The sequence below is a fragment of the Oryza brachyantha genome, chromosome 2, assembly GCF_000231095.2.
Source record: "Oryza brachyantha chromosome 2, ObraRS2, whole genome shotgun sequence".
In the NCBI taxonomy this organism is placed as follows: domain Eukaryota; kingdom Viridiplantae; phylum Streptophyta; class Magnoliopsida; order Poales; family Poaceae; genus Oryza; species Oryza brachyantha.
Window position 1 is genome coordinate 16,288,288 of NC_023164.2, and position 26,396 is coordinate 16,314,683.

At 42.6% G+C, this 26,396-nt stretch overlaps 2 protein-coding genes across 2 annotated transcripts; both read right to left on the reverse strand.

Moving 5' to 3' along the window:
- Window positions 1-14,434: 14,434 nt before the first annotated feature.
- Window positions 14,435-16,339, reverse strand: LOC102709151 (myosin-2 heavy chain, non muscle-like). Its single transcript, XM_040520800.1, has 3 exons — window positions 16,194-16,339; window positions 15,996-16,104; window positions 14,435-15,910 (listed from the first exon to the last, which is right to left on the reverse strand). Exons 1-3 carry the CDS (start codon window positions 16,211-16,213, stop codon window positions 14,558-14,560), a joined length of 1,482 nt encoding a protein of 493 aa, XP_040376734.1. The 5' UTR covers window positions 16,214-16,339; the 3' UTR covers window positions 14,435-14,557.
- Window positions 16,340-20,973: 4,634 nt separating this feature from the next.
- On the reverse strand, window positions 20,974-24,397 carry LOC102709437 (protein EARLY HEADING DATE 2-like). Its single transcript, XM_006648708.3, has 2 exons — window positions 23,242-24,397; window positions 20,974-21,454 (listed from the first exon to the last, which is right to left on the reverse strand). The coding sequence occupies exon 1, from the start codon at window positions 24,395-24,397 to the stop codon at window positions 23,264-23,266; it is 1,134 nt and encodes a 377-aa protein (XP_006648771.2). The 3' UTR covers window positions 20,974-21,454; window positions 23,242-23,263.
- Between the last annotated feature and the right edge of the window lie 1,999 nt (window positions 24,398-26,396).

Here is a 26,396-nt window from a genome sequence, read left to right on the forward strand (position 1 = left end):
ATATAATAATAAATCATATTATAACAAAATAAGTAATAATTATATAATTATTTTGAATAAGACGAATGGTAAAATATAAACCTAAAAGTCAACGGCGTCATATAAAAAGTACGAAGGAGGGAGTACACAAATAATCATTAAATCATTTTCTTGATTTCAGTTTCTCAAAAGTTTGGAAATGGATAAATAAAAAATTATTATTCTTAAAAAAGTACATCAATGTACCACATTTTCAGTTTAAAATTTTAGTACCTTGAAGTACAATATATTTTAAGTATTAGAATTTTACACTAAAATTTTTTATACCTTAAGATATTTCTTAAGTATGGTAAAAAACCCTAAATAAAAAGATTCCGTTTGCTAACCAATTTCAATATTAATATTTTACAGTAAAAACTATACTCTCTGTCTCTATCTAGTATTGTCTCATTTTAAAGACGGTTGTTTAGAAATTGTTAGAATCACACAGAATTTGATGCCTACTTTCCCATTTTACCTAACAATTACTCCAACTGGCCTTTGTTTTTGTCATTAAAGCAGTTTTACGGATGCAATGAAAAATTATGTTGCTAGGCTGCTAGTAGATTAAGGCCAATTTCAATGGAAGTTTTATGGGCAATAAATAGGATGCCATGTAAACTTTTTTGATGATGTGGTAAAGTATTAATGAAGAGAGAGATGAAATAAGTTTCATAAAAATGAAACCTTCAATGCACTGTTACGACAGCTTGTGTCTTGCATATAACATAGAAAAAAACAATAGATAAAACTATGCATTGAGAGATGGGTGTTTTATCCTAGTTTTAAACTTTTTAAATGACATGTCACTCTAACTAATCGTGTCCATGAAACTTAAATTGCGGATGGACAATGAGTGTTTTAAATGACTTTACCTCCAATTGTAGGTAATGTTATAATGGCCTTATGGGACAAACACTTTGTTCATCCAAATAAGAGATACAGCAGTCAGGCTAAACTGCATGACTACAATCGAATAGGGACATCACTAAAAATACATAGGCAGAAACAGGAAATAGATGCCCTAATTATTACTCTTAATAAACATGGTCAAGGACTAGAAAATAAGCTTCAGTGAAAAAACCCTAATATCAATTTAAAATTTAAGGTTGGAAATTTAAATTTTGGCCTATAAGTATAAACACAAGCAAAAAGATAGGATGATTAACAATTTAGATAATAGAGAAAGAATCAAATTGGAAATAGCCTATCCAAAATGAATCGGAATTAAAATCCTGTCCATCCGATTGGAAGTACTAGATGCTGGAGCGGGCATGTCTTTGAACCATGTTTTTCAAATGATTAACTTATGGTAGCTAAGTACAATTTGGATTCAAATGGCTCTATGTTGATTATGATCTGGAATCGGATCCTTTGCCATTCCATGTTAACCGCAGAGAAGGAACAGTGTGATATTGAAAGAAGCTCGGCCGTTCGTTTCGAGATGGACGTCTATACATCAATCTGCCTGCTATAGTGACTTGCTACGATATAAAATAGTAGACTTGTTTTTTTTTTTTGTCTGCAGTGATTGCTAAAGTACCGTACAGTACATCTACTGTGGTGTCCTGCTATTTTCCTTTTATGTTTTACTATGCTAGTCTGTTATTGCTTCACAATATCAGGTGATCTGGATATAATACTTGGATGCTAATTTGTAACTGATTAAGATGAGAAATGAGGAAAAATATAGATATGATGCAAATCAAAGTCTTCGGTCCACAATCCACGCATACTACGCACTTTTTTCTCATGATTTTTTTTAAAAGTCTCATGCTTTATTGCATTTAAATACATGGTACATGAGGATCACATCCCTGAAGGAGTGAGTTAACAAGCCCAAGATGTATGAGATGTATTCAATGAGAGAAAAAAAAGCAAAATGGTTGTTTTTTCTTAATTAGTCGTTCAACTTTAACCTCCAAATCACCACCTAAAAATTACCAGATTTACGTACCGTTTTCAATCTAAGGGTGAAAACAAAATATTGCTTTGGCAACTCATATGGAATAAAATCAAAACACGACAAAATAGAATATCAAAAAAATAAAAATAAAGTTAACCGATTGCACATAAATTATGATTCAACAAAGAAAAATTCCCATTTTAGTTGAGAAAAAAAGATATTAATCATTTGATTTTGATCGATACAAATGTATAAATCATTTCATATAACTGAATGATCATGATGGGTCTAAGACATATACAACGGTTGAGATTGATTAGATATAAGGAAAAATACTAGGCAGGGACTGGCAAGAAATCCTACATTAACTGTTCAGACTCATATCCAAGTCCCTACCAGTAAATCCTATGTCCGACTGCCACAACACACGGTCGTATACGAGAATAGGACTACGAAGCGAGTGAGCCAGCAAACAAACATCGCGATAGTTTTGGACTTTCGGTAGCCATACACATGCATAGATGAGAAAACAATAGTTAAATATATCACGTTTAAATATTGATAAAGGTTTATGCCATTAAATCAAATCTCTATCTGTCTGTCTTCTAACTGTGGAAAAACACAAGTTATAAAAACTACCATGTTAATAGGAGAAAAAACTATATAGCAATTGATCATTGTATGACTATATTATAATTGTAGAGATTAATTGAATGCAATTATAATCTTTTAAGACAGCTCAAGAAAACACTACATTCGCTCAACGTGACTAAAAATTACCATGTTAATAGGATATAAAAATAAACTCTACACCGTTTGATCGTGGTAGTCTTGATTATAGCGATGGAGAATTAATTAAGAAAATGCAATTAGAATCCTTTACGATCAATCCAAAATATCCATGAAAAATACAATTGGATTGTACTGATCTCTACATATGTTTGTTATTGTAAAGCAAATATGCGTGATACATATCGGAGGTCAACCAGCTGATCTAAAGACAGAGTCTATATGAGTAGAAAAAAGCACGTTTGGTACGCATACTATGGCCGCGTTCTTTTTTCCCCCTCAAGTTAACTTATCCTCTCGTTTTCCGCGCGCACGCTTCCCGAACTACTAAACGATGTATTTTTTACAAAAAAATTCTATAGGAAAGTTGTTTTAAAAAATCATATTAATATATTTTATATTTTTTTAATAATTAATAATTGATTAATCATGTACTAATCTATTACTATGTTTTCCATACTAGGGATAAGTTAACTTACCTCCTACCCACCGAACACAGCCTATGTGCAGAGGCGAGTTGCTTGTACCAAGAGGTTCTTAGGAATCTGGTTTAGAAAAAAAAATTAGCATCAGTTTATCTATTTTTATCATATATATTATCTTAATGCAAATTCAGGCATGCGCTCCAATGTAAGCTTAGATCAAAGCGTAGAAAAACAAATGAGTGGCATCCACTCTATTTCACTCTAAGTTCGCCCGTGACTATGTGCTTACCAATGGATTAAGAGCTGGAGCAAACCTGATCGATTTCGGTTCTACTCCGTAATATGTAAGATGAACAGAAGACAAGTCAGATTCTTTCTTAAAAAATGTTCAGACGCGTAGCAATTGGTCTCCCTCCATGTCTCTGGTACGCATGGCACGCGTGTGTCATATAATATATAAGGGCCACTATATATACGTTTTGAGAAGATCTTGATGCTGCTGCTAAAATTCATCCTTCCATTTTCAGCATCAAATTTAGTGAGAACAAGCCAACTTAGTTAGACGTGACTAAATTCATCAGCAGACCAGTCAAGCCGGTTGAGTCATAAATCAAAACGTGATGACAGGTCAGCAGGCAACGTTAGGAGACAGACAAGAAGGAGCCAAAATACCAAGGGGTCGTTTAGATGGGGCTAAACGTTTTAGCCACATGTCACATCGGATGTTTGGACATTAATTTAAAGTATTAACATAGACTATTAATAAAACTCATCCATAATCTTGGACTAATTCGCGAGACGAATCTAATGAGCCTAATTAATCCATGATTAGCCTATGTGATGCTATAGTAAACATTTGCTAATTATGGATTAATTAGGCTTAAAAAATTCGTCTTGTAGATTAGCTCTCATTTATGAAATTAGTTTTTTATTAGTCTATATTTAATATTTTAAATTAGTGTCCAAACATCTAATATAACTAGGGACAAAAATAAGTCGACAGAAACAAACACCCCTAGCAACGTTCGATTTTGTGAGAAGCGGAACAACGAGCGTGCAGTGGGAGCGGAGGGGCGCCGGTTGTTACATGAGAGCGAGCTGAGGAGCTGAAAAACAGTAAGGTGACGACGACGGCTTTTACTAAAAACTATGAAAAGAGAACCCTGCTGACGGCTGACGATAATGTTTGATTTTGTAAGGTGTCTAGTGAAGAAGGGTAGCTTTGGGCCATCACGCAAATGGGTAGCAAACAAAGTTGGAAAGTGATGGTTCATGGTTGGCACTAGGGGCGAGCCACAATGAGCAGAGACAACAATGAAGAGAGGAGGAGCACATGCAGATGAGTAGAGAGGTGCTGGCGGCTGCAACCGGCGGAACTTCCTAAAACAAAACTGCTAAACGGTGTTCGGGATATACAAGTTCTTTCAATCTAAGAGATAAGCCCCTTTCTATGTACTTATACTCCTATAAAAAGTAACAGTGGTATAGATCAGGGGTGGATAACGAGACAGCTCGGCTCGACTCGGACTAGCTCGTTAAGATAACGAACTGGCTCGGCTCGGCTCGTTATCGTAACGAGGTAAAAACCCAGCTCGACTCGACTCGTTACAAAGCTCGAGCTGGCTCGTTAGGCTCGCGAGCCATACATGAAAAGTTAATTTAAATAATTTTTTAATAGATTATATAAGCAAATTTTCAGTTCAAACATATAAATCATATGAAATTGTATCTAAATATTAAAGTTTGAACCAACAAATCACATGGTAAACCTATAAAGTATTGAACACATGTTTTCCGGGGTAGAATCAATGAATGCTGACGAATCGCGTATCTTTGGTCTAGCTCGTTAGGCTCGCGAACAGCTCACGAGCCAGCTCGAGCTGGCTCGTTATCTCTAACGAGCTAAAATGCTAGCTCGGCTCGTTAGAAAAATGAAACGAGCCGAGCCGAGCCGAGTTTGTCATGAGTCGAGCGAGCTAACGAGCCACGAGCTTTCTGTCCACCCTTAGTATGGATGGTGGTGAATCTGTCACTTACTACTACATCAACTTCCTCCTATTTTTTAAAAGAGAAAATTAATAAGACATATATCAAATTATTTTTATTAACTAATTTGAATAACATGCTAATGATTTTTTAATTAATAAAATTTTATTGTAACATACGGGCGCTATGGTAGTGTATGTATATATGTAACACTGAGAGTATGATACAATTGATGGCTGACATAGTTAGCGAGTCCAATATTCTATTTTAAAATAATACGAAAACATATAGATAATTTTGTAATATAATATAATTTTATTTTTGGTGCTAACCGTACAATTACGTGGACCAGCCTACTAGTTAGACATTATGAAAGACAGGCTATACTTAAAATAGGTGCAGATGGTTGCTGATTGTTTGGTTTTTTTTTCAAATAAAATTGTAAACGAAAAATAATTTATGGATAAAATTTTTATATACATATCCCAGCGATAGAAAATCCAAAACTAGAAAATAAATTACAGTGAAAAAACCTTAAAATTAACTCTATATTTAAAGTTTAAAATTTAAATTTTATCGTACAAATGGAAGAATAAACGAAAAGTCGAGTATCACGTGTAATCAGGCATCTTTCTACCATAGCTGGAACAAAAGCGCATGGTGACTCCAGTCGGCGAAGACTATGCATTCAGTTTCATTTTTTGAGAGAGGTCACGTCGAATGTTTAACCGATCTTAAAAGTGATTTTTGACACAAATTAAAAAATAAATTTCATAGTTTGTCTAGAAACCACGAGACAAATATTTTCAGCCTAATTAATCTGCTATTAGCACCTGTTGGTTACTGTAACACTTATGGCTAATCATAGGCTAATCATAGGCTAATTAGACATAAAAGATCTGTCTCATGATTTCTCTCATAACTATATAATTAATTTTAGTTTTTATATATATTATAAAAATTTTATAATTTTAGTGTTCCAAAATTCCATCTGATGCTTTTGGATTATATATCTATACTATTATAAAAACGGTAATGATTCTGTCGGAAATTTTCATCCGTCAATGCTGACGTCATCCATACATCATGATGACGTCAGCAACAGCACCGTCGCGATCTTTCCGTGTCCGCACGATAACTGGAGTCATATTCTTACGCTCAACCGTAAAGCAGGATTGGTCTGTTGGCGCAATGGATATGGCGCACCTCCCACAATCCACAGGTTCCTTGATCGAATTCTAGGATTGCCAGGCAGGCAACGCGGCAAAGAATTTTTTTGCCAACTTGATTAACTGCAGCTAGCCGATTAATTAATAAAATTAAGATTTGATTTGGTAGATTATTTTGATTGTTCTATAATTCAAATCTCTATTATTATTAAGATTTGATTTTAGCCCTAAATTTATAGTATTGTTTTATATATTTTTAATTATTAAATATATCAGATAATAAAGTATAAATTTAACACAAAAAATTGACACCTAAATAAATTCTCAAATCAAAGTTATTAGTGTGATTTTAGGTTAGATTATTTTGATTGTTCTATAATCCAAATCTCTATTATTATAGAAAATATCTAAATTCCTACTGTTATAAAAATTAATAAATTTTGGCACTTACATAAATTCTCAAATTAAATCATTATTATTGTGATTTTAGGACAGATTGTTTTGACTTCTGTATAATCTAAATCTCTACTGTTATCGAAATATCTACTGTTATAAAAAATAATAGTGTTTCTGCCAACCACCTTGCCCAAATAGGCCAATCGGGCCACGTTGATCATGTTGTGTATGTTGCGCGGTCCTTCCATCTGCTCGGTAGTCTATCTTGAATGTATCACAACATGTAGCACAGTGGTAATGCGTATGTGGTTACAATGTGATTGCTTTGTAAGTGAAAGATTATGAGTTCGATCCTTGCGTGAGAGCATGTTTTGTATTTTTTTCTTTTTAGCAGTCATTCGTCCAAAACCGTTGTTTCAATATAAAGACCTAGTAAATAAAAGTTTCATAGACCAATGGTTAAGATATTGATCATTAACTTAGATGTGCTAGGTATGACTTTTTTTAACTGCCAGTATAGTTTTGATGTATTTAGTTACACATTTTATATCCAATATAAATATATATCAGTAAAATAAGAGCGCAATTGTATGTTGATCATACTTTACTATTTATGACTCAACGCTAAATTTATTTTAATTTATATAATTAAAATTGACTTAATCCAGTGCACAAACAATTTTTCTAGTGTGTGTGTATATATATATATATATATATATATATATATGTGGAACCAAGCTCAGCCGAGTCGAAAGCGCTGGGTCCGAGCGTTCTCGGGCACGGTTCGGCAACCAACGAACCCGATAAAAGTCGGCGATGACCGGAGGTGGGCCCCGCTGGCGGCGTCGAGGGTCCCCAACGAAGTAGCGCCAAGCCGCCAAGGCGCACGAGCCGCATGGCTGGGCGCTGGCGCGAGCAATGACTCGAGCCACTGGATCTGGATGAGATTTGACCGGGACGACCCGGCCAACAGTTGCAAACCGGCGGGACCCAGCCGTGGGCCGTGCTCTTTTCTTTTGTGAGGGTCAAGCGAGATGCAGAGCTCGCTTTTACTTCCGTTTCCTTTATAAAGATCGTTCACCACTAGCGATGTCGCGCCGCGGAGCAGTTGTTTTATTGATTATAATTATAAATGTATATTTAATTTTGTTATAAACTATAAAAAAAACATGGTCTTGCTGTACACCTACGCCCAACTGTTGGCCAGTCTAATTTTTAGTCTTTTTTTTACCATACCAAGATCCATATGAAGTATCCTTAATTTTTATTCTTAACATGTTGGATCAATAATACTAATGAAGCTAGAGCAGAGATAGAGTATTTTGTTGGTGTTAGGCAACCCGATGACCTCCCACGAAATACATGTTTAAGTGATTTAAGCAATAAAGATTACATTACAAAATTAAGCCAGATTAGTTCCGACACTGATGATACATGTGAGACATTTTGTAGCTCCACTCCTAAATGAAGTTTTCTCCTTTCTGTATAGATAGTTTGATGAGTTTTTAGTTTTATATTATAGAAGGAGATGTCATTATTTAAATATTACTTTGTTGTACAATAAATTTACGTTTCACTCTATAGTTAGACACAAAATAATTTTAAAAATAGTGGATATTTGTATTAAGTTTTGAAAATAAATTATACGTTGAGTTAGGAATAGTAAACTATGGTCAACATACAATTAATTTAAGAAATGTGTTGCCTGGGAAGCTTATAATTGAGAATATTAAATTGTGCTCAATACTATAAATACATTAAATAAGATGGTTGGTTTTTTATGTTATTTTAATCATGTTCTATGGGTATGTTGCATAAGAACCTTTTAATTTTCAATTTATTTACCATTTTCTCTTCTTTATTTTCATTTTTGTCCTTTTATTTTTTTCTACTATCTTTTCCCTATGTAAGCCCTTCTTCTCTTCATACATGCCTCATATGTTGTGCAATTCTAGAAAAATGGATTGAATCCGATTTAGGCATGAATTTCATATCCTATTAAAGGCATGAATTTCATATCCTATTAAGATGAAACACCTTCTTGAATTTTTAAGAAAATATTACTATATAAACTTTATACATAAACAAAATATTTATATATTTTTGATCGTTAACTTACAGCAATCAATATAATATACCCTAAAATCACAATAAAATAATTTATTTTGAGAATTTATATCTATTTAGGTGACAAACGAACATCTAGATTTAACATTTAATTAAGCACATGCGCTAATTACGGATGATTTTCTTTCTCCGGACAAAAGCTACGAAAAAGATTTTCTCCCGCTGGACAAACGCTAATGACGGACATAGAAAAGTTCGATTAATCTACCCAAAACCTCAGCGTTGAAGAACCAAGCGTCCTATCCATTGGGCCACGAATCAGTTTTGCACTTTTGGGGCGCAAGGACAAGGCAGAGAACAGGCATGCTCCGTTCCCAGGCGACGGTGGTGCCACGTGGCCCAATCACCGCACGCGAAAACGGTCAGGATTCATATATTAGAGATACTCTTTTTAAGCAGTAGAAAAAGTTATTTTAATATAAACGAAAAATCAGCTACTACAAAACTATAAATAAAAGCAGAACGATAAACCTCTCTCTATATATTAAAAATGCCTGTGCCGATCTAATCTAGCTCTCTATCCCTGTCGATCCCGACGTGTGATCTGGAATCCGGTGCCGACGACGACGACGCTTGTAGAGGGTTCCGGTTTACCTTCCTTTTTTTTTTTTCTTTTTTACGTGTGGGTGAACGCACCCACGACGTCAGGGTCGTTCGCATCCGCCGACGTGGAAAACAAATATTTTCCGGCCCGTGGGGGGTAGCGAAACCTGCGAAAAAAAAACATGTGAGCCACACGGGCGCACGGCGCACGGCGCACGCACGCACGTAACACCGACGAGCGCGCGGGGCAGCGGAGGAGGGGTTCGGGTCCTTCGGGAGCTAGCTGGGTGGTGTCACCTGTTGATCGCGGTGGATGCGGATGGCTGTGCGGGTGTTTGAGCTGCGTTCGAAGTTAACGCTGGCCATGAGTCAAATCTAAACACTTAAAACGAAAAAAGTCATTAGTATATGATTAATTAAGTATTAATTTTATAATTTAAAAAATAAATTAATTTGATTTTTTAAATAACTTTTATATATTTTTTAAAAAATAGTTTAGAAAACGTGCGCACGGTAAATGTCGGAAAAATTTTAGTATTTTAGTGCGTTGTCAATTAAGAACGCAGCCGTTAGTACGAACGTGGCGACGGCCCAACTGCCCATGATCATGATGAGTCCGTGCAGTGCAGGGAACGGGATCGCGCAGCGCCATACGTACGGGGGTCCGTAGCTGTGCCCTTACAGCAATACATGCGTGAACCCCATGGTATTAGATAATTCGGATAGTATATTTTTGGATGAGATACTCCAGATCAAAGTGAGGATACCTACAAACGAGTATATCGCTCAATCGCTAGCAAATCAATCCTGCTCGGAGAGCAAGGCTAATAATATAGCCAATAAGTTAGCTATAAAATTTTTTATAGCTTTTTCTTAGCTCACCCATATTAGCTCTTCATCACTAATTTACAAGCTTAGCCCTTCTCCAATAGGTATCTATAGGCTATCTATAAGATGTACTATACAATTTTTTAATAGAAGAGAGATAAAAGCTATCTCTTAATCAAGAGATAGTCGCTTGCACATATTTTGATGTCAAATGAGGATGAATGATGAGGCATTTGTATTATAAGCTATTGCTAAGAGCTAGACCATTGGAGAAGTTGTCTTTTAGAATGTTTAGAGATAGTAAGCTATCTCTATTGTTAGAGGTGGCCTTATAGCCAGCTTACACTCTCTCATCACCTTTCTTCCCCACATAAACATATAATCAGCTTATAGGCTACTGTTATACTCGCTCTGATGAGAGCACCGTAGGAGTATGGAGGGGGAAAACGATGATAGACCAAAGCACCGCTGCACAGGGCATGGCAGATGATCTAAACGAAAAAACAATTGGTGAATAAAAATTTTATGTGTCGTTAGTGATATAAAAGCAAATCTTGAAAAGTCTAAAGTCAACTCTAAAGCCAAGGTTAATAATTTAAATTTTGACTTACATAGTTATGTGCACGTGAGAAGACGAGACATTCGATTTTTTTTCTTCAGAAAAATTCAGATATGTCATGTTACACCTTATTAACAATCTAGGGGTGATTGTTTGACTTTTATTTTTAAAAAGATAAAAAGACTTTTATATATGTGTTTTTAGGGAATTAAAGGCGTGAAATAGCTAAACAAACCATCCTTATGTTGTTTCTGCTCGGTGGAAACCCGATTCTTTTCCTGACGATCTCTTAAATAAAATTAGGAAACGAAGTCATTAGATTAGATAGATGTATTCAAATTTATATCTCCTACTATTTAGATGAATAAAACTTTTATATAACATAACGATTTAAAATCTTTCTCTGAAGATCGTGCATGTAGCAAAAAACACAACATTTTTTTTACTGTGAAAAAGGCACGGCCCGCTTACCGGGCAGAAGGGATTCGCGGCCTTGTAGATCGCTGAAAAGGGGGTAATTCTGTGAAAAGTGGGCTAGGCTTACGGCCTGTTCACTTTGATCGGTTAGATTGATCTTGATCGTAGTTCGTAGATGCTCTGCTTGGGAAACGAAGGAACGTGGAGACGAGCCCACTGTCCATGATGGCATGCTACTGGGCAAAGGACGGGATTGCGAAGAACCATACCGGGAGCATAGGGTGTGCCGTGCGGTGTGGCCCTACACACATATGCCTGACACTCGTGACATCATAATATTATATAATTAGGATAATGTTTGTGGGGGAAAAGGATATTCTATATTCCAGATCAAAGCATGCTTGAAGAAGGCTACAAACGAGTATCGCCGGCAAATCCATGAGTCTTTTACCTCTGTATCATTAAAAAAAAGTTGATGGTTAACTATATGTCATAAAAAAAATTATAGACACTTATAGACACTTCTGTGCTATGACATAAACATTTTTTTACCTGTGTACCATTCCGTCCTACTTCTGTTAAGAAATGAGCTGTTAAAGAAATGAGCTCTGACATATAGATCCACCTAGGAAAATGACTAACACTGCCCAGCGACTCCTCTCTCCTTCTCCTGAATCCTCCTCCCGTGCGTCGCCTCCTCCAGCAACCGCCGCTGCCGCCGGATCGCCCAGATCCGGCGGACCCCTACCTCGCCGGACCCCGCACGCCCAGCCTAGCGCACTCTCCCCCGAATCCTCCTCCTCCCGTGCGCCACCCGACGGGCCGACACGTGCGTGCGGCTAGCCGGCGCATAGGCCGGCGCGCCTGTGCGGCCACCCGGCAGGCCGGCCCCCGCACGGCGACGTCGCGCACGGCAATGTCACGGCGACGGTGTGGGTGAGGCAGAGAAACAGGTATTCGATCCAGCCGAGGTCGCTGGCGCTGCCGATCCGCTTGCCGACGTACCCGAGCGGCGTCCCGACGGCCTCCGCGGCGCGCGCCAGCTCCGGTGGCACGCCGTGGCCAGTCACCCTGAAGAAACCTGCTCCTCGCACGCCTCCACCAGCTTGCGCACCGCTGCCGCGTGGGCTGGGCTCGTGGCAGAAACGTCGATCATGCGAACGTCAGCAGGCAGCGTCTACGCCGGCGGGAGTGCTATCTGCTCGAGCTCAGCCTTGGCTAGGACCACCATGGCTGCTGCTGTCCCAGCGCACGAAACAAAGCAGAGTAAAAAAGAGAGCAGAGTAAAATTTATTTAGTAATAAGGGCAAAACAGTCTTTTTACACATTTATTTGACACCGTTTAAGTCTCTATCCGTTCAAAATGGCGTGGAGGTAAAAAAAGTTAGATCAATGGCATACAGGTGCATATAAACTTTTTAGTGGCACACAGGTAACCATCAACTTTTTTTATGGCACAGGGGTAAAAGACTCCAAATCCGTTCGTTGAGAGGGGCGCACTGTGGGAGAGTGAGGAATAAAACGAGAATAGACATTTGGGTCTCATTTAGAGAGCTGTTTGGTTTGGTCCAATTTGGCCGTGTTTGTTTCAGATGGGCCGTAATCGTATACCGTGGAATCCGATTCCTGCTCAGTAATAAATTGATAGGACAGAAATCGGGTTGTATCTGTTACCGATACGGAAGCTGCAGCTCCAGTTCTCGAGCACGCGCCGCCGTCACTCTGTTCACGTCATCGGCGACGCTCCACCTCTAGCCCCTGGCTGGCGACGTTCCATCTCCGGCCACACGATCCATCTACGGCTCCCAGCGATGCTCCTCCACCACCGTTCTAGCGCACACGTCGTTGCCGTTCTCACGCACGCATCGTCGCCGCCTCCTCCGCCGACGTGTCGCCAGTGAAGCTCTGTCCCCGGCCCCGGCAGACGATGCTCCATCCCCGGCCCCCTGCAACACTCCATCGTCGGCAACCCTCTCCGCCGCCGACCCCCGTTGAACTGGTACAAACAAAAACAAATGACATGGCACGTGTACCGCTTGGTAGGGCCAAAGAACCCTCGTGCTCTTGTGGGTCGATAAGTTGGAAAAGAGGGCTGTCAACACTTCCTAGGCCGCACCACTCCTCCCTCCTTGGGCCACATATCGGCCGAAGGCCGCACACCATCTCTTTTCTCCTCAGATCATTACGGGAAGCAGCCACTTCTCCTGCGGGCCACCACCTCCCTCCAGCCTGATAATCCGTGGGCCAAAATCCAATAAACCATAGCCACTCCCCTGTCCATAAAGTCTATGTTTCATGCATTCCTTCCCGTGGGCCGAAAGCTAACATGTCACTCAGCCACCTCACAGAAAGTCTAATGTCCTTCTCTAAAAAATATATATATATAATGTACATTCTCAACACTATAGCAAACCCACAAGTACCCCATGCAGCCCTAAGGTCCGTTTTATTTTCCTCTGACCCTACTCAGAAACATGAGCTCTCCCTTACAGCTTGCACTTACATACTTCCCATGGCGTGCAACGTGAACGCTCCAGTTCAAAATTATCAAATGTTTCAATCATGGTGCCTTCTTATGGCTTATTCAACGAATAAGTAAAACAACGTTTCTGCAAACGAAAAATAATTTGTAAATAAAATTTTTATATATATTTAACCTTAAAATCAACTTCAATTTAAGGCCAAAAATTTAAATCTTGACTTAAGTATAAGTGAAAATATGAGGGTGCATGTTTTGTATTTTTAATCTATTCATGTACAATGCTTTCATATGTATGTATAGATGGTGTCATGGTTCTATTAGTTTACCTATTTTATAAGTTGATGAAATAAATTAATCTAAATATACTGATATTTTCAACACGGGAAAGGAAAGGACAAATAACTCACCTATAGTCATCGAGATGAGCTCGCCGGAGGGGAGGCCGTCACGAGGCGTGTAAACTTATATATTTTCAGCGATAAAATTTTTTTTCCCAATATACATGATCTCCCTACACGGATCCCATGCATACCGATTACTCTACCAAAGTACCAAGAAACTAGATATACCAATGTCGCTTGTTCTCAGTTCTCACTGATCATTGAATCATTATACATTTGTTTTATAGAATGCAAAACAGCCTTTTGATGGCATGTCAAGCAATATCATCTCCCTCCAACTCCATTCTCCTATGCATACCTTCCTTCATAGTTCAGAGAAACCTGCATGGTTCCATTGTAAACGATGATAAAAATTTTCCGCGGGAAGGAGATGTGAACACGCATGATATATGATGATGTTCTCTTCATTTATTCGGCGTTTTTTTTTGCTAATCATTTCAATCAAGCACGTACATTACAAGCATCACGCAGACATCAGAACATCTATCTACGTACAATCTATTACTAGCATCTAATAGTGTATCGCCGGCGCTAAGTTGTGCTTGTACAAGCTTCTCCGCCGGAAGAAATCCCCGAACTTCCTCAGGATCGACCTCCTCTTCTTCTGCTTCATGGCGTGCTCCAGGTCGCCGTACTGCCCGCCGTCGAAGTGGTCGAACTCGTAGTCGAAATCGTCCATGGCCGCCGCCGCCGCAGCGGCCGACTTGAGCTCGGCGATGTTGCTCAGCGACGCGAACATCCGGTCCTTCCGGCTCGCCATCACCCTGTTGGAGTCCAAGAACGCGGCGCTGAGCTTGCCCTGCATGTCGCCTCTCCATTTCTCGAGCGACAGGGTGTCCGGCGCCTTCCCGCCGGCGGCCTTCCGTGCTGCCGCGAGCTGGCCATCGAGCTCCTTGACGCGCCCGCGCGCCTCGGCCTCGCTGGCCTTGAGGGCTTCGTTCTCCTGCCGTAGTGTCTCCAGGGCGCTCTCCTTCTCGGCGACGGCGTCCTGCAGTTTGGAATTCTCGCTGGTGGCGAGCTCGAGCGACTCGTTGGCGGCGTTGACCTCTTCGACGGCTCGCTCCAGCGCGCGGCGCAGGCTGCCGTTCTCGTCGTCGACCACCCGGTGCAGCTCGGCGAGCTCGACGTTCTCTTGCCGCGCCGCGTGGGCCTCGTCCTCGGCCGCCCGGACGCGCCCGAGAAGCGCCTTCTCCCTGGCGCGCCACGCGGCGGCGGCTTCCTTCCAGTCCGACGTGAGGCCGTCGAGCTGCTCGGTCGTCGACCACAGCTCCGCCTCGGCGGCATGCAGAGATTCCTTGAGCCGATCGACCTCGGCGTTGGCGTCCTCTAGCTCGGCCTGCGCGTCGGAGAGCCATGCCTTCACCTGCTTCGCCTCCATGGTGACGGCGGAGAGCGCGGCGGTGAGGTCGTCCGCCGCCTTCCTGCTCTTCTCCTCTGCCTGCACGGCCGCCCGGAGCTTAGCCCTCAGCCCGTTCATCTCCTCGTCGACGCCGCCGAACATGAGGTCCATGACGCTCCACTGGGCGGGCTGATCGGCGGCCGCGCGTCCTTGCTGCCGAAGCGTGGCGACCTCGATCTTGGCCTCCTCGAGCGCGATCTTCGCCTGCTCCATCTCCTTCGTCTGCTGGATCAACGACTCCAGCATCTTCATCTCCGTCGCCTTCGCCGTCGCCACCTCCCGCTCCAGGAGCCGCACCCGATCGTCGGAGCACGCCGCGTCGCCGCCCACTTCCTTGTCCACAACACCGCCGTCGCTCTGCCGCAACCCATCGGGCTCCTGCAGAGCGCGCGTAAGCTTCTCCTCCCTCTCCGGCCGCGCGACCACTGCTGCCGCCTCCACCACGTTGCCTCCGCCGCCATAACTCTGCAGCCAACTCATCCCGTCAGCCGTCACGCGCGATCAAGCACGGGAGCGGACGCAGCTAGCTAAAGTACAAGCGCGCACCCACCTCGGGAGACGTTGGCGACGAGAAGGTGGCGACGGACTTGCTGCGCTCGTGGCGAGACCTCGGCGCGGCCGCCGGAGGAGTCCGCGTCCCGTATCCCCAGGACCCAGATCTGCACGGCGATCACACACTACACACGGTCAGTTCGGAATGCTCGCTCGCCGAGTTAGCGTAAAAAAAAACGGCGTTTCGCGCGCTCACCTCGGCCTGGACGGCAACATATCCACCGCTCGCTGCTCGCTCGCGCGCGCGCGGGGGACAGAGCCGGCCGTGGCGTCTCTTCTACTGTCAGGCTCAGGCAATGCCAGAAACCAGAGTGAAGCTGAGCAATTCTTTATAGCGGTGGATTTGATGAGCCCATTTTAATTAGTGCAGTGACGCGTCGGGATTAGCAGGTAACAGCAGGATAGCATAGAATAATGGAAGTAGCAGTGCTGTACGAGCATGGAGCAGGTGAGTGAGTGAAAGAGACGGCGGCTTTTGATCTCGGCCGTCGCGAGTGATCCCATGCGAGTTAACGACGACTGCTAGTTTATCTGCTCGTGATCCAATGGAAAGTTTGGGAGTTTTTTTTTTGCCCAGCTCGTTGCTTCCATTTGTATAGGTCGATCGTTATGTTAATCCGTTTGTATAAGTGGTAGTAGCAGTAGATAATTTGGATTTGATCGTTCGAAATAACATGTCGAGGGCTAGCTAGTCCTATATGATGCCAAATACAAGTGAAAGCCGCCAATGTTGGTGCATCATCCTGATCAGGTAGAGCAGTTTTTGGGCGGTCCAGTGGCGACGCGGTCATCGTATAAATTATTTGTCAAGTTCGTTGATGTGTCGGGCTACCATTGGCATGGGCATGACAACTCGCGAGCCGAAATGAAATATATCATATGGATATATTTTTGTCATGGCGTGCATTGTTTCAGTATCAAAATGGGGTTTGTCACACGAAGTAATCCTTGCCACAAAATCCAATTACGTTAAGAGTCCTAGAGAGACCAAATTGACCTGCCAAAAGTTTGGTTATAATTACGCTATGCTTTGGACGGATGTGATGCTTAATTTGATGTGTATAGAAATGGCCGGTGAACATGAGAGTTTGTTTGTTTGGATGGATGGATTGTTGTTGGATTTTAGTACAGGTTAAGGAATATTTAGCCTAATGCCCACTGGAAGTGCGGTTGTTTCTCGGATAAACTGCAAACAGGAGCTCTGAAGAACGAACATGGCGCCGGAGTCGTCAGCGAAAAGCGAAATGAAGCGAGGCAGTTGCATTTGCGTCATCGTTTGGACTTTAAAACTAGATGGCCGGTTTCATGGTTGCATCATTCCTGTAGTACCAAGCAAAACACGATAGCCACAATCTAATTAAAGAAGACAAACAAACACGATGTAACTTGCACAAGTACTGATATTAAACACGCCCAACGGGCCCATATATCTGAAAGTTTTTAGTGGAGGGCATACTTGATAGTATCATAGGATGGGATAGCCAAATTGATGTGGCGTGTGCCGCTACCTAAGTCCCAATCGGTCTTTTGATTTGCAGCAAAAACCGATCAAGCTAAAACCATGGAGAGGTTTTGGCAGCGAAACTGGGAGTCCCGGGGCGACGTACGGTACGTGCACGGCACACCGGGCGCACACCGCCCGTCGTAGCAAAGAGTGCGGACGCTTATCCGGCGCCTGTTTCCAGGCCGGCTCGTGACCGATCAGCCTCGTTTTAATAAACCCAGAGCCAGCTGCGACTGCGACGACCGATCGGCCTGCCTGGTGCTGTGGTGCAGCATCATATCGCCGGCGTCACGACGGGACGCTCGTGAGAGACGACAGCGCCGTGAGTTTTCAGCGCGGACGCCGCGCACGGGCGCGATCGATCGATCGATCGAGCTCGGCGCGCGTGCCGTGCGACAAGGATGCCCCCGGGAATGGGCGGGCGGGCGCGCGGCACGTACGTACGCCACGCCACCGCCATCATAGAAACTTGCCGAGACAGCGATAGATGTGCGCATCGGTTCATCGAGTAAAATTAATGCGTACAGTACGGGCGCGTGACGAGCGGCTGGATGATGACGCATCGTCATGGTGTATGTGGTCGACGAGAAGCGCGGACGAACGGGTTTTCTTGGATACTCACGACCCAGTTACACTTGTACTACTGAAATACTATCACCATTAATTAGGTAAGAGGTTTAAATAAGTGACGCTGTAGTTATTAAACAATTGAGTCATACTTAATTTAAATGGTTAAGTCGTACGTATAGGACACACAAACATATACCCGTGAAGATTTGGCGTTGGGTTCAAGGGGGTGCGTTTCGCCGGAAATGGGCCACGGAAAACAAAGAATGTGGCTCGGGCCGTATCGTAAATCCAATTAGTATACGTTATCTGTTGCTGACCGAAAAGGCTAACGAATGAATTCTCCCTCGCCCACTAACCTATGCATTGGCAATTTTCTATATATAAAATTTATATATTTATAAGTTTATAGTGTATCTTTACAAGATGATATTTTCGATATAGATATTATTATATTTCAGATATTAATTTTGTTTTTCTGTATATTTTTTATATATAAATTTTCCATTAAAAATACATAAAAATAAAGTATACAAAGTTGTATATAAAAACTTCTACGCGTAACTGTTCATACAGTTTAGCGAGTGCAAAGCGAACCTGTTGGTTAGAGCATCTCCAACAGCATAGTCATTTGGCTCTCCAAACTAAAATTTGTACATTTCAACCAAAAGTGCACTTTAACAAACTTGCTAACTGAATGACCAAGTTATTTAGCTGGCCAAACTAGTCCTCCAACTTGCCAAAGTTGGCTAGCCAAACTAGGCTTGCCATCAGTGGGCCACCTGGGCTCGCACTGCAACTCTCCTACCCAGCCACAGATCGCATCTCGCTTACCTGCCGTTCGGTCGCCACCGCCGTCACGTCTCCGTCGCCGTCTGGCCAAGCCGTCGCCGTCGCCATCCAGCCAAGCCACCGTCGTCGTTCGGTCGCCATCGATTGGTGGACAAACCGAGACCACTGCCGCGGAGGCCGCCGCCGTCCGTGTGCGCCGTTGCTCCGGACCAGCTGCCGCGTCGCCCCCCACGCCGGCCGCTGCGCCACTCCGGGCATCGCCTCCCCGCGTCGGGCCAGCTGCCGCGTCGCTCTAGGCGCTGCCTCCCTGCCGTTGCGTGTGTCGGTGGCCGCGCCGGCCGCCTCGCCGCCGCCTGCTTCACTGCCCGTCGAGAGAAAGAGAAGAGAAGAGAAAGAGAAAAGAAAAGAGAAAGAGAGAGGGGGGAGGGGGACGCTGACACGTGGGGTCCTCATATATTCAAAATAGAGAGAACCGATGAAGAAACTGTTAGAGCAGAAAACAAATTTGACTTGTTAAAAAAAATAGAGTGACCAAATAGATATTTAAAGAGTCAAATTTAGAGAGACAGTTGGAGATGCTCTCAGTTGGTGGGTGGCTACCTGCTATTTCCACTGTTCTCCAGAAAAATTAAAAAGATAGCGAGATGTGCTTTACATGTGAAGTATATAGGAGCACATTAAAAAAAAGTGTTGTTTTTGGCTTTCTGCGCCCGTTGCCGTTGCTCTCCCGCTGCTGCCCGCTGGAAGGAAGAAATTTTCGCTAGTAGTCCCCTTCGTCTAAACAAAGACAAACGTTTTGTCCAGCGCGCTGATCATCCGTTTTATTTAAAAAATTTTAAGGAATTAAAAATGTTCAGTCATACGTAAAATACTATTAATGATTTATCATCTAATAAAAACAAAAATATTAATCGTAAAATTTTTTAATAAGACAAAGAATTAATTATTATAGGTAAAAAGTAAAAGATTGATTTATTTTGGGGCAGAGATTTATAATTATGGTGTGCTACTGTTGAACTGTCAATCGAGTGAACTACTCGAATATTATTGGAGCTCCTAAAATGATGATTGAGTTGTTTATTGGTCCATCTATAATTTTTTCATATGTATTTCGGTTTGTAATAAATATATGGCTTGACTCATCCACATAATTTGATATTATATGCTTAATAATTTTTCTTAAAAATATTCTCTGATCACCGGTATGAATGAAAATAAAATTTTGACCCAGCTACATTTTGTTAGGCATGAAATGAATGAAAATGGTATTTTAGCGTGTTGCACTGGTATGAGAATGTTATTTTAACGAATTCAAAACCAGGAATGAGAAACCACATTTCGAGGATACAAAACAGCAATTTTCTCGTAGACATTAGGGTTTGCACTTATCACGATATTGTCATGATAATCATGATTATTGGTCAAGCTGACAGGGTGCGTATAGCAGTTTGCCACAGTTCTGTTTAGAAAATATAACTGAAATATTTGAAAAAAATCTAAAAAACTTATAGTGATTTACCCTGATAATCGTGGGTCGCATGGTTTGGACGCCAAAACCATGATCGTTGATTTTGCAAAATCCATATTAATTATCGTTCCAATCACTCCTATTAAAGAAACCATGATAAATAGGCATAATATCGCGTGATAATCACATAATATCATGTAGTTTGCCCACCCACGCCACGACGGCACGATCCATTTTTTTAATTCAAATTTATGCGGCATCTCCGCAGCTATCAGGATAATCACCCTACCTTGGGCCCGCATTTTCGGCAGCCAAAACGATGAGTGTAAACCTGATATATACTCCCTCCGTCCCAAAATAAACCAAAATTTTACTTTTTGCCTATAATTTTTGACTTTTCGTCTTATTCAAAATTTTTTTACAATTGATATTTTTATTTTTATTAATAATAAATCATAAATAGTACTTTATGTGTGACTAATTTTTTTCTAATTTCCTGAAAACTTTTCAAATAAGACGGATGGTCAAATGATGGACACGAAAACCAGAGAATTCTCTGGTTTTTTTAGACAGAGGGAGTACCATGTATGCACAGTTCTCCTGTGGCGTAAGTAAGCTGCATGCCTGCATCTAGGGGTGGTAATAAACCTAACCATTTTGCCTATAAAATTTAAGGACCGGGTTTAAAATGGGTTTAAAATAAAATTATATAGAGTTTTGAGCTAAAATTGAAAAAACCCACGGGGCTTGGCCCATTCCAACCTCTACCTGCAAGCATCCAGAAAGACAAACAGCGAGCATACAACACGATGTACCAACGACTAACATCTTTGACCATTTGGTATTTCCAGGTTATGAAGGTTCTTCTCATGGGTCGCTAAAGAAAACGAACAGGTCTGGTATAGCTGCATAGCAGCTAGAGCAACAGCGAACGGTAAAAGAGGTGAGGCCAGGTGGACTGAGAGGAAGAGAGAGAGGATGTGCAAAAGCAGTGCGCCACAACGAGCGCACGCAGAGGCACGCCCCGTGCACACACACGAGGGAAGGAAGCATCTCCGTTCTTCATAAGACCCCCTTCTTCATTCACCTTTCCAGTCACTTAGCCGCAAGCCTTCATACCATAAGCCTGCAACACAGCATGGCATTTTTATTAATGAGATCACAATTAGCAAACATTTTAGTAGCTATGCCTAATATAGATTTACTAGTAAGACCCCCTTTTTAGTACACCATCTCTCTTTTGAGGTAATAAAGAGATTCTCAATCACAGCAGCCAAATGATGGATTGCATCCAGTCAAAATGAGATATAACCTTATCAAACTGACCAATATGGTTATATAAACATGTAAGGTACCAAGGGATCTTTATTCCTCATGATAATATCCCTCCCACTTTTGAGTTAGTAAAACAATATGGTTTTATGTACTGTATGGTAAGCTCTTTTCTAATTTGGTCTGTAGAAAGCATAATGCGTTTAGAATTAAGGATGACCTGTAACCTCGAGGTCAGCAGAAAACCATTGTACATGATTAGTCAGATCATGTGAAACAAGAGGTTCAAATTAGGGAATGGTGGTCCAAATTTATCTCATCCAGTATACCTCACAGTTAACACACATGGGCGAGAGCGATATAACCCATATTACTCTCATTTGTGTGAGATGAACAAGGACACATAAAACTCTCTAGATAGATGGCATTCTTAACATTTGCATGATGAAAAGCAATAAATTTTACAAATAAAACTTTCCTTACAAGTGAAATACCAAAATACATTGGTGAACAGTAATATTGAATGAAATGCCTGATACTTCACAATTTTTGCACATAGAGAGAAAACAAAGCATATGTAAGGAAAATAACCACAGTTAATAAGCACTGTGATGAAAGCATATGCAGAAGAAAAGAAAAATATTTTGGCAACAGGTATATAAAAAGGCGGGAAACGTCTCATAAAATAGAGCACAGCTTGAAACGACTAACTTTGATACCTATTATTAATTCAAAAACAAAAACACTAGGCGACAACAGAAGCTAATTTGAGAAAGATCACATTACAACCTTGCTGGTCAGCAGAAAGATTCCTATCAATACGCGCCAATAGGCGAACGGCCAATAAATTCAAGACAAATGCCATACTACCATGCACGATGTTATCCTTTCGTACGTACAGAAACCCTAACTATTAGCAGCCTATATATAGTATCACATTAGAGAAAATATAGGCTATATATACATATATATAACCTAATCAATAGAACATAGAGCAAACAAGGGTGCCATTGGTGAGGAGAAACCCACAAAAAAAATTGCAGCAACCATTAAAGGGTCGAAAGACCTTCCATACATTATATTACAAGGGTTGCACACATAAATTAATTCATACTCTTATTTTCTGGTCTAACCTAAAACATGAGCATGAATACATTGAATTCACATATTCAAGAAGGAAAAGGGAAAAAGATTTAGTATTTGAAGATCTATAGACAAATGCATTTAAAAGAATCAGCAGAATGAACCAGCTAAACAAATACAGAATTTTTCCCCTACTGACTTTGTAAGTTCAGTTCTCCCAACCTTGCATTCAGCTTACATTCATCGCAGCCTCCCTACTATAAATTAAGATGAGTAACAGACAGTCTCTCCACGAACATCTTACATACTCAAGTTAGTCGCGTAGATGAACATGATCTGTCTATGAGGGTTATGTTTGGGGCAATCAAGTGGGCATATCCATTGCATCATGATTTCAGTGAGTAGCAGAACAAGATAACAATCGGCACTTGCGTTTTCTTTCTTTCTAACTTTGAAAGGGTTCCTATTAGCTAGTTCCTATCGCCAGTATCTTAACCAAATTTCATTAAATATGTATTTTAACAAGAAGGCAAAATGGCAGGAAGATGAAGATCTTACCCAAATTGCTCTTGTTCCAATGTCAGTGTCCAACTTCTGAGGGCCCAGACCAATTGGGGGTAACAGCACCACCTCTGAGCTCCTCCATCCACTCCTGGAAGAACTCCGGATCAAAGCCACCCTCGTCGTCCTCCTCCCGGTCACAGTTCGCGTCAACTCCGCCTTCCTCCATCATAGAAATCGATGATGCCTCTGCAGGTGCTGTCACCACACCCTTGTTCGGCTCGGCGATCGCTGGCTTATGGCCTTCGAACAGGGCGAGATGGCCGAACAGCTTATCCTTGCGGGAGAAGGTGGTGCCGCAGGAGCAGCGCCACTGCGCCTCCTCGCCGCAGTGGCGGAGGTGGCTCCGGAGGTCGGCAAGAACAGCGAATCGCTTCTTGCCGCCGCACCGCTCGCAGGCGTAGAGCTTGGGGCAGTGGCTCCGGCGGAAGTGGTTGCGCGCGCACACAGCCGACTTGAGCGGCCGGAAGCGGCGGTGCGCACGGTTCCGGTTGCAGCCAGCGTAAGGGCAGGAGAACCGCACCTCGCGGCCGGCAGGCTGCTTCGGCTGGCCGGGCCGGGAGAGCGCGTCCAAGGTCTTGAAGCGGTCGCCGTGCGCGCGCATGTGCATCCTGAGGTTGGCGTCGCGGCGGAACCCCTTGCCGCAGATGTCGCAGAAGTGCACATGCTCCGCGAGCAGCTCGGAGGCGTCGAGCTCGACGACGTCGTAGTCGCCGTCGCCCTTGGCTGCCTCTTGCGAGAGCTCTTGGGGAACGGGGACCACAGGAGGGAGCTCCTGGACCGGAGCGGGAGGGGGCGGAGGCGGAGATGGAGATGGAGCCCGAAAGGGGATAGCGGAAGAGAGGAGCGAGGCAGCGTTGAGGACGACGAGGTGAGCCGCGGAGGAGATCTCGGAGGAGACGGAGTGGATGTCGGCGGAAGAGAGGGGCTCAGATTCCCCGGACATAGATGCGGCGATGCGGCGCCGAACGGCAGCCATGCGGTCGCCGAGAGCAACCAGCCGGAGGAGAGCGGCGCGGGGGTCCCCGTCGCAGGCCCCATCTACAAGGGAGCCAGAGGGATCCCCTATATCCATGGCCACCGGCGGCGCCGTGGCAGCCGCGGGCGCGACGGCGTCGCCGGCGCCGGCGAGAAGGTTGGTGGTGGACTTCATTTCCCAACTTCGATTGGCAAACGACGCGTTTGACGGCTTTGAGGTTTGTGATACATTTTGCGCTTAGGTCCTCCCAATGTGCAAGTTTTGCAATTATTTACTTTTTTTCCTTTTTCTTTTCTTAAGGATGACGCCACATAATGTGAATAATACCCTGTCTTTGCCCTAATGAACTGACCCAAATTTTCTCTTTTTCATATGCACTTTTTCGGAAATGTTAAACAGAGTATCTTTTTGCAAAAATATTATATAGGAAATTTTATTTGAAATACCATATCAATCCATAGCTAATAATTCATTAATCATAAGTTAATCTGCGGGTACGTTTTACGTGTCGGTTACAAAACCCACATAAGAACACGGCCTAAATAGAATAGCTTTTTCATTTATACATTTTTAGCATAGGTCTTTCCAATGTGCAAATGTTGATGCTACCTAAGGATATAGCACGCCCACTTATGATTATATTTTTTCTCTGATTTTCAAAAAAAATATATCTTATAGTGCAGCAGCCTTATCTTTTCACTTTTTATACTTATAATCTAAAATTTAAATTTTTAAACTTAAAATCAGAGTTAAATTTGAGATTTATTTTATCATAGTCTATTTTTAAATTACTAAGAACACATATAAATTATTATTTATTTATAAATATGCCATTTCATATTTTATTTTCTTCAAATAGGCAAAAGATGGTCATCTAGAGCTGAAAGAAAGACCTACACTTAGAGCATCTCCAAGAGATTGCTAAAATTTGGTTTCTAAAATTACTGTATTGGGAGTTATTCTATAAAAAGTTTCTCCCTAAATCTTCTTCAAGTCCAAGAGTATTCATATATTTGAATTTCTAAAATTAGTTAGTTTATCTAGGAGTGGGGCTGGTAGTTAGTTAAGCTGTTTTTATCTGTTCGGTGCACATGCGAGATCAGTCAGGACGACGTGTCTTTTCTTTGATGAACAGAATCGGCCATGGTGGAATCTTGGCCAGCCCATCTACTTTCTCTTGCTGTGAACGATGCCCAGACGAATCTGGTAGCCTAGATGGAGGCGGCGCCCTCGGTTGAGGTGATGCCTGGATGGAGGGACGGAGAAACTCGCGGGCGGAGGTGGCCGTCAATGGAGGCGACGAAGGACGTGCGCGAGCAAAGGCAAAGAAAGAAATAGCGTGTGGGCAAGATGGAAAAAGCGCGCGCGCAGAGACAGAAAAGGTGCGCGATGCCAGTAATTGGGAATATCAAAACGAACTCTAGATCTAGCATATTTTTGGGTCAATATTAGGAGCAAGATAAATTTAGGATTAGTTATTGGAGACTCTTGGAGATCGTTTTCTAGACTAATTTTATAAAAATATGTTTTGGGGACAAATATTGGGGACTTTCTTACGCCTTCTTGTTGTGATATTTCATCGTTGTGGAGTTCATCTACATGGTAATGTTTTTTCTACCTTAGAAATGTGAGGTGTGTATCACGTTCTGGGCCATGATGTAATATTGCGTGCTACGGTTGGGGCTCCCAGGAAAATGAAGAATAAGCGCAAAGGGAAACCGCAGTATCGCAGGGACGAAACAGCAAAAAGGAGGCGGGCAGGCAGATCGGATAGGAGTCTGCGGGTGCGGAGCGGTGGAGTGCGCAAGCGGGGCCGTCGTGATCGAAGTCAAAAGCTGGAGCTCCCTCCGTCGCACGCACGCACGCGAGCCACGCCACCCTTCGCCTTTCCCGGTCCCCACACCGCCCTGTCACCACGGGGCTCACGCGTCAGCGACTCAGCGTCCGCGGGGGTGTGGGGGAAGCGAACGCGGCACGAGGCTGAACCGCCGCGCGGTGCGTCGCGGATCGATGGATGGGTGTGCCGTGTGCGTGGGCGTGGGGCGGTCAAGTGGGGGAGGCTTTGCGAAGGAAGCAACGGACAGCGGCAAAGGAACAGGAGCATGGATCGATGGAAGGAAAGGGCGGTCCCGTCGGATTGCGGTTTAGCCACCTCCTCCAATAATTCAATACA